Raw genomic sequence first — 14,841 nt, 5'->3', positions numbered from 1 at the left:
TGAGTCAACTCTTCGCATGAGGTGGCCAAAGTATTGGAGTTTCAGCTTCAGCATCAGTCCTTCCAATGAACACACAGGACTGATCTCCTCTAGGATGGACTGGTTGGATCTCCTTGAAGTCCAAGGGACTCTCAACAGTCTTCTCCAACATCACAGTTCAAAAGCATCAATTTTTCGGCGCTCAGCTTTCTTCACAGTCCAACTCTCACATCCATACATGACTACTGGAAAAACCATAGCCTTGACTAGACGGATCTTTGTTGGCAAAGTAATGTCTCTGCTTTTTAATATGCTATCTAGGTTAGTCACAACTTTCCTTCCAAGGAGTAAGCGTCTTTTAATTTCATGGCTGCAATCTCCATCTGCAGTGATTTTGGAGCCCCCCAAAATAAAATCAACCACTGTTTCCACTGTTTCCCCATCTATTTGCCATGAAGTGATGGGACCAGATACCATGATCTTAGTTTTCTGAATGTTGAGTTTTAAGCCAACTTTTTCACTCTCCTCTTTCACCTTCATCAAGAGGCTTTTTAGTTCCTCTTCACTTTCTGCCATAAGGGTGGTGTCATCTGCATATGTGAGGTTACTGATATTTCTCCCAGCAATCTTGATGCCCTTAAGTGCCTGCTATTCTTCCAGCATGTTGACTGGTCATCCTGAAATTATACTTTAGTCCTTGTTCTCTTGCAATGAGACTTTATCTCAAATAGTGTTGCTTTTTTTGTCTTTTTGTTCCTACCACCATTGACTAATTCAGGTCCTTTTAACTTCAAGCTCATGCCCCCAGTCTCTGAATGGTTCCTGCCACAAGCACCAATCTACTCCACATACACTACCACGCTAATCTTCCTGAAACATACTCATCACGCTCTTCCTTTGCTTCAAACTTTGACCCCTTTTCCATCCCATAATCTCTATGGAAAAAGGAAAAGACTGACCTTAGTGTTGCAAATCAAATCCTTCCCTATCTACCTTGCTCCAGTCTTCATTTCTAATCTTATCTCCCATAATAAAAAAAAAGCCATCATCTTATATTTATGCAGTGCTTCATCCAACTTAGAAAACATCCCTACATGCCCTGGTATTTCATCTCCACAGCGACCCTTGGAAAGAGGCCAAAGCAGCAGTTGCATCCTTCTTTTACAGAAAACAGATTTCTCGCACTGACTCAGAAGTCAGGACTCACAAATGGGCGTCTATTCTAGAAACGCTGGTCTTCTCAGTACTGTCCCACAGACCTCTCTCAACATGCTCTTGTTTTCTCAGCTCTGCAGTCTACCCCCTGCCATTCTCCTACTTGGTGGCCATCCCTGAAGTGAAGAGTGTTGGGGAAAGTTCATAAAGTTCTTAGAGATGCTGGGATGTGCTACATCAGGTGTTCAGCTTCCAGTCTCTGCCACATATAGCCAAAAAGATCCCTCTAAAGAAGGGCTTCTATAAGCCTATTTCTTCAAGTACTCACAATCAAACATCCTCACCGCAGGCCACAATACAGAGTATGCTGTGTCTGGACTAGTTACGCAGACTTCATTTCCTACCTCTTCTCCAACAACCATGGTCCTCCATCCACAGGGGGTTCACTGCTGTTCCCAGAACATTCCAAGTCTCAGGGCCTCCGGACTTGCTGTATCCTCCTTTTCACATCCTTCACTTATTTCAAGTTCTCTCTTTCAAAGTTCCGTCCTCAGAAAAGCCCTCCCTGACCACCGTTATCTAAAGTAGGCCCCCATTCTCTGTTCCCAGTCTGCAGTACGGGCTCCTGTACCAGCTGTCACCTTCTAACACTCTATTATCTCCTTATTCTTTTATGGTCTTTCTCAGGGACTTACAAACTTTTCCTGTCAAGAGCCAGACAGTAAACATGTTCAACTTTCTCTGTCATAACTCCTCAACTGTGCATTGTAGCACAAAGCAACTTTGAGAATATGGAAATGAGGAGATGCGGCTGTGCTCCAATAAAACTTTATTTACCAAGACAGGCAGTGGGCCAAGTCACAGGCCATACACCCTTGGCATATTCCTTCTAATGGAGTGTGAGTGTCAGAGGAACAGGAAGCTTCTCTATTTTGTTCACTAAGATTTCCTTGTGGCCAGAATAATGCCTGGCCCCAAGTACACATTCAATATATAAATATGTGTTGAGTAAAAAGAACTAGTCTGGAGTGGGGAGTTATGTTCCTCTTCTACCTTCTCAGGTGACAACAGCATGACATTAAAGGAGCATGAGGCCAAGGTCATCAGCTCCATTTCCGTTTGGTTAGTATCACACCACGAAAAGTGGTCGCACAACCATAGTGTGCCTGTCACCAGCAATAACCACCTCATGCAAACAATGCCTTTTATTACATAACCAGGTCCAGGAAGGAGTCTGTTAAAACACAGGCTGCTGGGCCCCACCCCCAGAAGTTGTGATCAGTAGGTCTAGGGTAGAGTTTAAGAATCTGCATTTCAAGCAAGTTCCCAGGTGATGCTGACAGGCTGGTCCTGAACCACACGCTGAGAAACACTGGATGACAGTGTCCCAACACAACAGTGTGTGAGTGCTCAGCTGCTCAGTTCCGTCCAACTCTGTGCGACCCCATGGACTGCAGCCCGCCAGGCTCCTGCTCACAGAATTCTCCAGGCAAGAATACTGGAGAGGGTTGCCATTTCCTCCTCCAGGGGATCTTCCTGACCCAGAAACTGAACTTGTGTCTCCTGCATCTCCTATAATGCAGGCAGATTCTTTACTGCTGAGCCATCAGGGAAGACCCCCAAACAACAGTACTAGCATTTTTATACTATGGGGAGGGGGAGGGAAGAGCCACAGATTCCTGATGTTCCAGTGATCTGGCTAGAAGGGGACTGAAGGAAAAACAAAAACATAAAACTGACAGCTCAGTGGAACTGCTGCTCCAGTAAAATCAAGACAGAAAAACATTAGGTTTTTAATTTTTAACAGACTGTCTTCCAAACACTCTTATTTTCACTTGCAAATCTAGCTGTAACTGGCTAAAACAATAAGCCAAATAGGTAAAAGAGAGACACCACCAGTGGGTGGCTAACCTTGATAGTGAGCTAAGGATTATCTTCTCCATTGGCTCCATAATCAATATCCTTAAAATTAAAGAAGAATCATAGCCACCTGTCTTTCTACTGCTAGATGCCAGGAGCCTTTTAGAGATGGATACTGGGTATATAATCTATATAGTGAAAGCGTTAGTGACTCAGTTGTGTTTGACCCTTTTGCTACCCCATGGACTATAGCCCACTAGACTTCTCTGTCCATGGGATTTCCCAGGCAAGAATGCCGAGGTGAGTAGCCATTCCCTTCTCCAGGAGACCTTCCTGAGCCAGGAATTGAACCTGCGTCTCCTGCACTGCAGGTGGATTCTTTACCATGTAAACCACCAGGAAACCCAACAAACACATGAACAATAAATGACCAAGCCTAGGGGTCACTTTCTTCAAACGATGAATTCACCATAATAAAACTTGAAATGGACTAGCAACAATTTTTCCAAATTCTACATTTGTCAACTCCAGGGACTTCAAAATAACCCCTCAAACTCACATTAAAACCACCCCAAAGCCATTACTTACACCTCATCAATCTGAACAGCCCTCAAAGGAATTAGAATTTATATACATTTGTAACTGTTTATAACATGGATTTCTACTGTGATGGTTTTTTTTTTCCATTTATTTTTATTAGTTGGAGGCTAATTACAATATTGTAGTGGTTTTTGCCATACATTGACATGAATCAGCCATGGATTTACATGTATTCCCCATCCCGATCCCCCCTCCCACCTCCCTCTCCACCCAATCCCTCTGGGTCTTCCCAGTGCACCAGCCACGAGCACTTGTCTCATGCATCCAACCTGGGCTGGTGATCTGTTTCACCCTTGATAATATACATATTTCGATGCTGTTGTCTCGAAACATCCCACCCTCGCCTTCTCCCACAGAGTCCAAAAGTCTGTATTGTGATGGTTTTATGTAGTTAAAACCATCAGGTTTTAGGTTAAGAATAGGTTAAGAATAATTTTAAGGTCAAAAAATAAGGTAAAATCTAACTTCTTAGGAGAGAAATTCAGAAACAGAAATCAAGAATGTTCATGAATGGACAATTAAGTAGATGGCAATACTGCATCAACATGTACTTACAAAAAGAGACAGTATTATGATCAAAATATGAATTAGCAGACTTCCAGTGTGTCTGGAAGTCTAAAGTGTTTCTCAGCTAAGACCAAGTAATTTTTTTAATGAAAATCTAGCATCTGAATTAAAAAGTTTCAGTGTGGAATATATCCTAGACTTTTAGTGTTGTAAAGAAAAAAGAACATAAAAATAACTCATACACAATTTGTACATTGGTTACATGATAAACTGTTATTTTGTATATATTGAGTTAAAGCATTAAATTAAAATTAATTTCACCTTCTCAGTTTTGTTACTGTAGCTCCCAGAGAATTTCAAATTACATGTGACTTGAAACTAGATTTCTCTTAGACAGTGTGATCATGCAGCCCAATTGTGCAAGAAGATTTGCTATCTCTTTTTCCCTTTGGGTAGTTTCTAAAAAGCTTGCAGAAAATGATAGGGAATAAGCATGCAGATATGCAGTATGTCTGACATGGAGTGAAGTTCTTTGATCCTGGCCTAATACAGGATCACCTCAGGCCAGGTGCTCATCCACTGTAACCTGAGGTTCTAATCACCATTTTTCCCAGGGGAAGGAAGACCAGTTCCACCTCAGCGACTACGGTCCATGTGTGTTTAGTCGCTAAGTTGTGTCTGACTCTTTTGCGACCCCCCCAAGGACTGTAGCCCACCAGGTTCCTCTGTCTGTGGGATTTCCCAGCAAGAATACTGGAGGGGGTTGCCATTTCCTTGTCCGGGGGCTCTTCCCCATCCAGGGTTCGAACCAGTGTCTCCTCCACTGACAGGTGGATTCTTTACCATTGGGCCACCAGGGAAGCACTCAGTGACTACTATGTATATTCATATCTGTAGCTATACAAACACATGAAATTCATTTCAAATTGCAATTAACTATATCAGAATCGCTAGCAGTATTAATAAGAACGAACATGATCTCTGACTATGAAAACTACGTGGTTCCTGCCACCCCCCACCTCCCAACATGTATTTCATTCTAACAGAGAAGGGACACATTTCTAACAACTCCTTTATATAATCCCTGCCCATTTCACTTCAGTGTCTTTAACTCCTGAGATTTAGAAAGTTTCTCATTTCCTTGCACTCACTGTCAAAACTCGACAATCACAGAGAACACCAAAGCAGAATGCTGGTTGAGGAAGAGTACCAGAGGGAAGTAGGGTCCAGTTACTCACCCCAACAGTTGCTATATAACCATAAGGATGCCAGAAAAAACAACAACAACAACAACAACAAAAAACCACTATACGGGATATAAAAAGTTTAATACCTTGAGCTCTCTTTGCTAAGTATCAAAAAGATACTTACGTGTGCAGATATGTGTTGAGACCTTAAGTTTAAGGATAATGTTGTTAGAGAAAGAAATGTACTGCTGGGCAGAATTAGAAGTGATTGTGAAGCTTGAATGAAAATAATGTTTAAAAAAAGAGGAGGGGGGCACAAATATTGCCAAAACATTAAAACACTTACATGATTTAATTACCCTGTCATAAAATATAAACTTCAAGGACTAATTCGAGCACACTGGAAAAGAGCCACAACCTATGCAACAGGAAAGAATTTAATTCCCCCACATGTGTTTCTAACCCACTGAATATTATCATCCTGCAGCAAGGGTCAACAACTTGTGGCCAGCTCTAGAGATGACATCGAGTGGTACTTGAGTAGGTAGCCATAAATACTCTCTGAATGAAAGACTGAATGAAGCAGGAAACTCACGCACAGTGCAATTAGCATGCAGATCTTCACAGCCAGTTACTCTGAAACCAGAGCCAGAGGGAGAACAAAACAGCACCTTGGTGTACAGTCCCAGGCCATTCCCTAAGGAGTCAGCTACCCTAAGTTATTTTCATTCTATGTACACATAGTTTATTCATCCCCTCTTACTTTTATGAAAATTCCAAGTTCTCTTTCCTACAATTTCTTTTGCTCCTAACCAGTTCCCCCATATAAAAGCAGGGATGCACTTTCGAGTCTTACCATTTTTTAAGACAAGTATTAAACATCTCTAACAGTCACTCGCAAATGTTCACTGGGCCTCCCAAAGGCCAGACCTATGCTAGGTGGTAGCATACAAAGATATAAGTATAACACTATACCTATGTGCAGCAGCCAGACAAGTGAACAATTACAGCATAAAAAAATGCCTGGAGAATGATGCACGAGTGCTATTGAAAGGACTTAACTTTGCCGGGTGGGCTGGGAGGGTGACAGAGTCTTACGGAACAAGGTAAAAGAAGTCAAAACCAAAAATTACAGTCTAATATACCTGCAACTGTTCTAATGGTCAACTCATCAAGTTAGCACTCTAAAATGGCTCTCTGAATGAAGATTCTCTGACTATAGAAAATCTGAAGTTCATAACAGTGGCACTGACTACTGGCAAGAGAAGGAAAACACACACACACACATTCCAGCAGAAGAAAATGTGCAAACCTAATTAGTCATGATGTCAAGAGGCTTCACCCACTTAATGTCTGTCCCTCTAAGCTGAAGGTGACTTGACTGACCCACTCCTGTGATTGACTTCAGTTGGATTTTTCTCACAGTAGTGATGGATTTGCAAGAATCCATCCATACTTTCTCCCTGATACCTCTTGTGGCTACTGGCCAAGTCTGCTGGACTAAAGTTGGTACCATGGCCCTGAAGAGATAAACAGACCATGTATGTGAATAGGATGGACCCACACTCTGCTTTGGTACTATTCAGAGAGACAGTTAAAAACATGGATTCACGAACATGTGGGAGGGCAGTTAGAAAAGCAGCAAGGATGGCACCCGGGAAGGTGCCTAACAAGCAATTCATCTCTTGCTAGTTTCACAGGACCTTGTTTTTACCTCCTGGTACCCAGTTCTTAAGACATTTCATCAGGCATGAGAGTTTTCAGTTTCTGACTTCCTGTGGCTACAGATCATTCCCAAGCTTCATGACTACCCTGCCTAACTTTCCTCTGCCATCACTCTCCTCGTCTCTTGTCCTCACCCTTGCCCAAACCCTCTTTTCACACAAAATACTCACTTCCTTCCCATGGAACATAAGTGATGTGTTCCTCTGGAAACCGTCTGCCTTATCCAACATCTCCATCATCAATCAGGACACAGATAATATATAAAAATTATGACATTTAAAAAAATGCTCTGATCTATATATCTCTTACAGGTTCTTTCCTCAATTGTAATGAATAACTTTAGTGGCTAAAAAGTATGTGTGTGTGTGTGTTAGTTGCTCAATCTTTGCAAACCCACGGACTGTCTATCAGTGGCTAAAAAGTATACCATACTATTTTAAGGAAATGAAAAACATCATGGCTCCTAGCACAGTACTCAAATTAATGTGAAATTAAACTTTCACCAACAAAGACTTTAATTACTAATGGCACTACTTTTAAATTTTATGAATATGAAGGTTAGGAAATGCTTCCGTATTCATGAAAGAAGCCCCACAGCAGTACTTATAATGAAATTAAAAACATACTATTTTTAGGATAATATATCCTAAATGATACCTTAATCTTCACTAAAAACAATTTTTGGAACCTCCACTGTAAAAAATCCAAACCTCAGCAGATATATATGTTAGATGTTATAAAGCTGATGTTTTGAAAATTAAGTTATTACTCACAAGGACATGGATTTCTTTTTTGAAATGTTGCAAACCTAATGTGAAGGTCACTTCACATCAGAAGCTTCCTAATTTTCACAGTGAAAAAGTTCTCAATCTTTAAACAAGACTCCTGTTAATAAACGCTTAAAGTTCTAAGACTAACAGAAATTCCTTTCAAATTAAATTTCTAATATAAAACAAGGAAGTTATATTTTGCTATATTTTAACTCACACATGGATGTCAACAGATGAGGAGAATGGACTTCAAAATCAACTTTATACAAAATCATGGAATCAAAGACTCCAGAAATTAAAATATTTATGTTCTATCCTTTATTGAAAGTCAAAGTAAATGTAATAAATGATTCACTGAAATTTAAAGTCAAGCAAGAATGTCATAATCTTTTTAACAGATCACTTGGTGAAGTAAGTTGTCCGACATGATAGCAAAGAACTTTTCAGCGGGAGTGAATTTACTTTGCCACAGGAAGGCAAGAGTCACCACGTTAAAAATCCCATGCTAATTGCCAATCCTGGCTTTCCAGTCCCCAAATTCTGAAAACAAAACTATTGCAATTCCCGCTGGGACTGTCTGCATGTTCATTTATAGCATTAGATAGCACTCATAGAGAATAGAAATCTAACAAAAAAGTGATACAACTTCAAAAAATGGTACACCTTTCAAGAACCAGAGTAATGACAGAGTAAGTACTGTTGTACTTAACATTTTGAAAATAGTCTCAGATGCTTTTGAGAATAACATGTTAGGATCACTGGTCCATTTATTCAGTGTCATTGCTTACATATGGAAATCTTCAAAAACTTAGGGGAAATATAAATCAAGTAGAGATTAGTTCAAATAGGAACTCTATTTGAAAGCTCAAATGATTTTATCCAAAATGAAGCTAGGAGGCACTCAAGAAAAGGAGTTAGAAATCACAACAAATTCTCTCTCTGAAACTGGGCAAAAATAGTAAGAAAAAAGTTGGTAATTATATTGTCATCAATTTGTTTATCCCTTCCTTATGGCATGTCTCACTGTGCTGAGAAGCTGTGCACACATGCATCTTCCGTCTTCCCCACCAGACTTAAGGTGAGGAGCTGTCTCTGCTTCATTCATCCTTGGTACCTAGCCCAGGGCCTTATACATAGCAGCAAATGAAAAAAGGGTGAATGATTTAAGGCAATAAAACATATTCCTAACTAGGTAATCAATTAGGCTCCAACTCATGCAAGAACATTTATAATTTCATTTTAGCTAATAAGCAGAGTAATTTGATATGTTCTTAAAAACATTTGCAAAGCTATTAAATGGATTTTAAGCTCTGAATAACATTTATACTCTAAATGTATTTAAGAAGAAAGCATGTAGTGAAACATTAAAAAAAACAAACCTACCAATGAAATAGAAAATGATGGGTTTCACTGTGTATAACATGGAACTAGATGGTGCTGGTAGGTTGAACATAAAGTGACTAGGAACTGACATTGTAAAATGTTTGTTGATGTGACAAGAGCATTACAAAGTGAATTTTAAAAGGCCCTGGAATTCTGGTTGTGAAAGTCAAGATTGGCAAGCAGGAGACAATGTAGAGTACCACCAACTCCACTCCGGCAGTGTCTGGAAAGGTGGGTGGGGAGTCTGTTTCTCCTGCCACAGGAACAATAATTTGATCACAATCTATATAGTGCTGCTGGAAACAGGTACAGAACCGGCTCAGACCATGGACTCACTCCCCATACCCTAAAGGAAATGATGGAATACCAGAGTGGGCCCTTTCTGGACTCTCGACAATTCCAGTTCAATCAACTCTAAAACTAAAGTCTAGAGCTAAAGTAGGCAAATGATAGCCTGCAGGCCAAAATGGGCCAAATGTGGCCATCTCCAGTGTTTGTGCAGCCCTCAAGCTAAGAATGGTTTTTACATTTCTAAATGGTAAAAACAAAGAATCATAAAAATTATATGAAATTCAATGTCAGTCCCATAAAGTTTTCATTGGAACACGGCTGTGCTCATTCATTACATGTTGTCTGCTTTTACACTACAACGGCAGAGGGGGCATAGGCTTGCCAAGCCTATGATATATACTCCCCAGCCCTTCACAGAAAAAAAGCATGCTGACCCCTAGAACATGCCTAGAACATTTCTCTGTGCTTCCAGTTGCACCTTGTTTCTCTGAGGTAGTCCACTGCTTTGCAAGATATAGACTAAAGCTTGACAGATGTCCACCTTGGGGTCCTGTTGTCCAAAGTTACATCGTTACACACAATATAGTGCAACTCATTAGGGTGGGCCCAAAGACAAAGTAACAAAGCACTGGCATGGAGAAGGCACTGAAGCGGAAGCACAGCGCAAGCAGGTTAGAGGTGGGCAGCACAGTTCAGATTTCTTCCCAGACTACTACAGCCAGTTCTAGGTCATACTACTGAAAGGAAAGGGGAACTCCAGAGAATTTGGAGGTGGACAGATGATTAAAAGAGCTCAAAAATCCCACCACTAAAGAAATGGGATTAGCTGGCCCAAAGAAGAAAGGATGAGAAAAGAACGACACTGCCGAGTGTCAATCTCTACATTTGTTGATAGGTTAAATTCTAACCAATGAAAATAACTGGCAGCCCCAACTAAAATTCCACACACCATATATCTAATGAATTAAATGTGATTCTTTAGGAGATTGTCATTCCTGCCTTAGGCTATTAGCTAGACCCTTAAAAAGTAATCGTTTGACAAATACTGTACTATAAATCTTCAACTGATGTATGGTAGGAATGTTCCTTTTTCAGAAACATCTGGCATGCTCTAAGTTACAGAAAAGGTGTGCTATTCCTGTGCTGAGGGGTTCAGTAATATTCAAGTAACTAAAAGGTAAATGTAAGTTTCATGACCACGTGTCTGTCCACAGGACCAAACAGGGGAAAATAGGCTTAAAGTACAGAATTTGTGCTACATTCAAGAATGTTCACACTGTGGGGTTTTAATTTCTCTAAAGGATTACTGAGGGTAAAGGAATTTTCCCAGGACACCATTCAATTACAAAACTCAGTCTGCAACTATCCAGATATTTTCTTGAAGCAGAGAATGGGTCTCAAACACCCTTCTTCCATTGCTATGAAATCTGTAACTAACTCTCCCAGTTCTTATGAGTAAGAGAGCCTACAGCCATTGCTCACTTTCATTTTGTCCTGAAGGTGGTCAATATACACACAACTTCACTCTAAGATAAACTTTACATCCCAAATTAAAATTTGATTATCACCTTAATTAAATTTAAATTACAAGACAGGAATGTTTCCATTAAGTAAAAAAAAAGGGGGGTGGGGTGGAGGGGGAATAGGCATAGATAGCTTCTAAATATTTCTATGAGCCTATGTACCTTATTATTTCAAACTGTCCAACACTAGTACACAGTAAGTGAAGAAAATACAGTCTATTTCCTATTGGTTTTGTGATTTTAGAATACAGAAGCTTTGGACACAATATATTCTTGGATTTAATCTCAAATTACATTATAATTAGAAATGCAAATCCTAAAACTTGCTCTAAATATAATTTTGATCAATCTGAGTTTTTCAATCTTGAAATTCTAAGGCCTATATTTCCCTAAGAATACCTTTGCAACGTTGTGGTGCACACACACGAATCTGACTCACTAAACTTTCTCCACTCTTACATCACCTATATAGGATTTTAACATCAAGAGTACAAAATGTCTTCAAGCCACTTCTACAATCGTGCATTAACGTTACCAGGATAAACTTTTCCGCCAAGTCTCGTAAGACTTATTTAAAGACCTGTGGTAGTGAAACAAAGAAAACACAACCCCCTCCCCCTTTTCTAAACCATATGGCAGTAAATTAAAGTTAACTTATTTTTTCATCAGCTCAACACCTCGACCTCGGCCCTAAACATTTTTCTCTTTGTGCCCTGGGATCGGGCTAGTACAGTCTGCTGATTTGCAACTGTACCCCCATGTTTTAAAATCACAAAACAAAGTCCCAAACGCCCCCTAACCACTACCAGACCTCACCACGGTCATTTACTAAAACCTGGTTTCAGAAGACCGTGCATGCCGGGCAAGGGGCCCGCCACCCGCCGGGAGCGAGTCCCCTTCCGACCCAGTGACCGAGCAGTGAGTTTGCTCGCCCGGCCGGGCCGGATCCGCCCCGGGAACTTGGGTTACCCGAGCCCAGGGACGCGCCGAGGCCTAGCCGCGAGGCCGGGGCGGGCTCCAGGCGACGGGGGCTTCCCGACCTCCGGCCGCAGAGCCTTCCCGCCCGCCCCGCGGTCGCCCGCAGGCAGGGGCACTCCCCTTCGTCTCCCGGTGACCGGACTCACCCGCCGAGTCCCGGGTCGGCTCCTCGGTCTCCTGCCGCCGTCCGCGGCCCCGCTCGGCGACCGCGCCGAGCCCTTCCGGGACGGCGGGAGCTCTAGGCCGCGCCGGGGCCCCGCGGCTCCGGGGCCGGCTGGCCGGGCCACGGCGTCCGGTATCAGTCCCGAGGACCGGGCTCCCGCCGGTAACGGGCCCCGCCGCCTCCCCTCCCCCTCCCCCGCCCCATGACAGTGCAAACCCTCCGGCCGGCCCGGCCGCCCCGCCTCCGGCACCAGGCCCAGCTCAGGGCCGCGGCCGTGGCGGCGGCGGCGGCGGCGGTGGCGCCGCGGCTCTCCGCCCTCGCTCGCTCGCTCTTGGGCCCGGCGCCTCGGGCCCGGCTCGGGCCCGGCCGAAGTCTCCGCCGCTTCCCGGCCGCCCTCCGCGGCGCCCGGCCCGGGCGGGGTAGGCCGAGGCCCGGGCGGTGGGGGTGGGGGCGGGGGCTCCTCTCACCTTCATGTCGGGACATCCTAGTTCAGACGGTGGCGGCGCGGCCCCTCCCGGGCTCCGGCTGCAGTGTCCCCTGTGGGGTCCCGGCGCTGCCCGCGCCGGCCGGCCGACTCCCACTCGACTCCCGGGCTCGGCCGCGGGGGCGGGGTGGGCAGGGGAGCGCTCCCGCGGCGGCGGCGGCGGCGGCGGCGGCGGGGAGGCGGCGCGGGGCGGGAATGGGGCCGGGCCTGGCCGGGGCTGAGCTCCTCCAGGAGGCGGGTCCGACGCCGCGGCTCCGCCGGCGCCCGCCGTGACTCGGTCACTCTCGGGCCCGCCGGCTCCCGGCTGCGGCGCCGCGCTCCGCAAACCCCGCTCCTCCCCTCCCCCGGCCCACCCCCCGCCCCTCTTCCCCGGCTCCCGGCCGCCGCCTCCTCCTCCTCCTCCTCTTCCTCCTCCTCCGCCTCCTTCCGCCGCCCGCACGCCGGCCCCGCCTCTCGCTGCCCGCGCCGGGCCCAGCTGCCCGGAGCCCCGCGGCCGGAGGGCGCGGCGGGGGCGCCGCGGCGGCGGCGGCGGCGGCGGCGACTCGGGGCGCGGCGTTTGGTCGCACTCGCCGGCAGGCCGCGGTCGGGCGCCCGAGCCCGGCCTCGGCCTGGCCGCCGCCGCGCCGCCGCGCCTCGCGTAGGGAGGAAGAGGAAGCGCCCGGGCGCCGGCCCGCGCGGCCCCCAGCCCGGCCTGGGGCCTACCCGGAACCGGGCCCTAGGCGCTCCGCCGTTGGGCCGGGACGACGGCGGCGGCAGGTGCTTCCCGGCTGCGAGCTGGGACCGCGGGAGGCTCCCGCCTTCGGGCGCTTGGCCGCCGGGCCGACCGCGGGAAGCGCCCTGGTGCCCTCAACCCCGACGGGAGGCTGCGCACCGGCCGGGGACACGTGTTTGTGTTTCTTTTTAAGCCAGCGGCCCGGCAGGAAAGGCGGCTAACCTTCGGGCTTTATCCCGCGTTGCCCGGCCCGGTGACTCGCGGTCGGGAGGGCGTAGGCGCGGGAGGCTGCTGGGCTTGGCTGCTGTGCCCCACGGCCGGCTGGCTCCTTGGGAACCATCCCGGTGGAAGACTCCGCTCTCGGGTGTCCGGCGGCCCCCGCGCAAAGTTTGTTCCAGCATCTTGGCTCAGCCTGAGTGCTCTGTTTAGAAAACTATTGGGGTGTGTGTGATTCTTTTTTTTTTTTTTTCTCTTTTCCAGTTCCTGAACTACTTTTCTGTTTTTAATCTATTATATTTTTACCACCATCCTTGTCAACTTTGTTTTCAGGCATTATTCATCAAATATTTATGCATCCCCTTACCACGTGTCTGTTGGCAGCGTGGTTTGGTAGAAAGAAGCCGCACTTTGGAATCAAGACAGATCTGCCATGGATTCTGGATCTGATATCCTGTGTATAACCTTGGACAAGTTCATTGATCTTGCTGAGTCCCCGTTTCTTTGTCTTTTGTTTGGTTTTTGTTATTTTAATTTACCCTTTTATATTTGAAATTCCTTTGTGTGTGTGTGCGCGCGCGCGCGTGTGCAAAAACCAGAACTGTGTCCTTTAGCTAAGTCTACCTAAATTGGATTCTAAAGTACTCATTGCTTTGGGATTATTCTTATTCCTTTCCACCGTTAGTAGCTGTGTTACCTGGATAAAATGAGAGCCTTCTTGTGCTTTTCCCATCTTTAAAATGGGCTTTAAAAAAAAAAATGGGCGTGATTACAGATGATAATAATAACAGCAAGTATTTGGTGAATTAAGAGCTAAAGAGTATATAAACTAACAGGGGACACAGTAAAAGCAGTTTGTTACAGTATTAAATCTGATTTAAGAGGCGTCTTGATTTCAAAAATATAAAAAGCTCATCTTAAAGTCAAGGAAATAAATATTAGGTCACTCAGCTCTACTCAAAGGCTTGTGTGTGTTTGGTGGTAATTAATGATCAGCCAAACTAAGGTTTAAACAAACAGGGCTTTAAATGAGGACTTTGTCACCAGAAATATTTCCAATGCATGTATGGAGCTTTTGCCTAAGTCCAGTCCCGCACAGCTTGAAGAGGTTCATCAACTATAACGGGGTTTGGTGGGATAGAAAGAATAGGGCTTCCAGGGACTTCCCTGGTAGTCCAGTGGTTAATACTCCGTGCTTCCAAGCCAGGGGGCTATGGTTCGATCCCTGGTTGGGGAACTAATTTCCCACATGCCCTGTGGCATGGGAAAAAAAAAATAGGGCTTCCATCAAGGGTAACTAAGATTAAC

At 45.1% G+C, this 14,841-nt stretch overlaps 1 protein-coding gene and 1 long non-coding RNA gene across 2 annotated transcripts in view; one reads left to right on the top strand and one right to left on the bottom strand.

Moving 5' to 3' along the window:
- KCMF1 (potassium channel modulatory factor 1) overlaps positions 1 to 12,737 on the bottom strand; it is a 79,657-nt gene extending 66,920 nt beyond the window's left edge. Inside the window, exon 1 of the mRNA XM_061155240.1 lies at positions 12,589 to 12,737. Coding sequence (XP_061011223.1) covers positions 12,589 to 12,604 — 16 coding nt within the window. The 5' untranslated portion in view covers positions 12,605 to 12,737. The remainder of the gene's footprint in view (positions 1 to 12,588) is intronic.
- Positions 12,738 to 13,227: 490 nt separating this feature from the next.
- On the top strand, positions 13,228 to 14,489 carry LOC133064781 (uncharacterized). The gene is made up of 2 exons (XR_009694715.1): positions 13,228 to 13,758; positions 13,867 to 14,489. It is a non-coding gene; the product is annotated as an uncharacterized LOC133064781 (long non-coding RNA).
- The last annotated feature ends 352 nt before the right edge of the window (positions 14,490 to 14,841 follow it).

Source organism: Dama dama, chromosome 11 (genome assembly GCF_033118175.1).
Source record: "Dama dama isolate Ldn47 chromosome 11, ASM3311817v1, whole genome shotgun sequence".
Taxonomy (NCBI): Eukaryota; Metazoa; Chordata; class Mammalia; order Artiodactyla; family Cervidae; genus Dama; species Dama dama.
The sequence above is the reverse complement of the archived record's forward strand: the minus strand, read 5'-3'. Positions and strand labels throughout refer to the sequence as shown.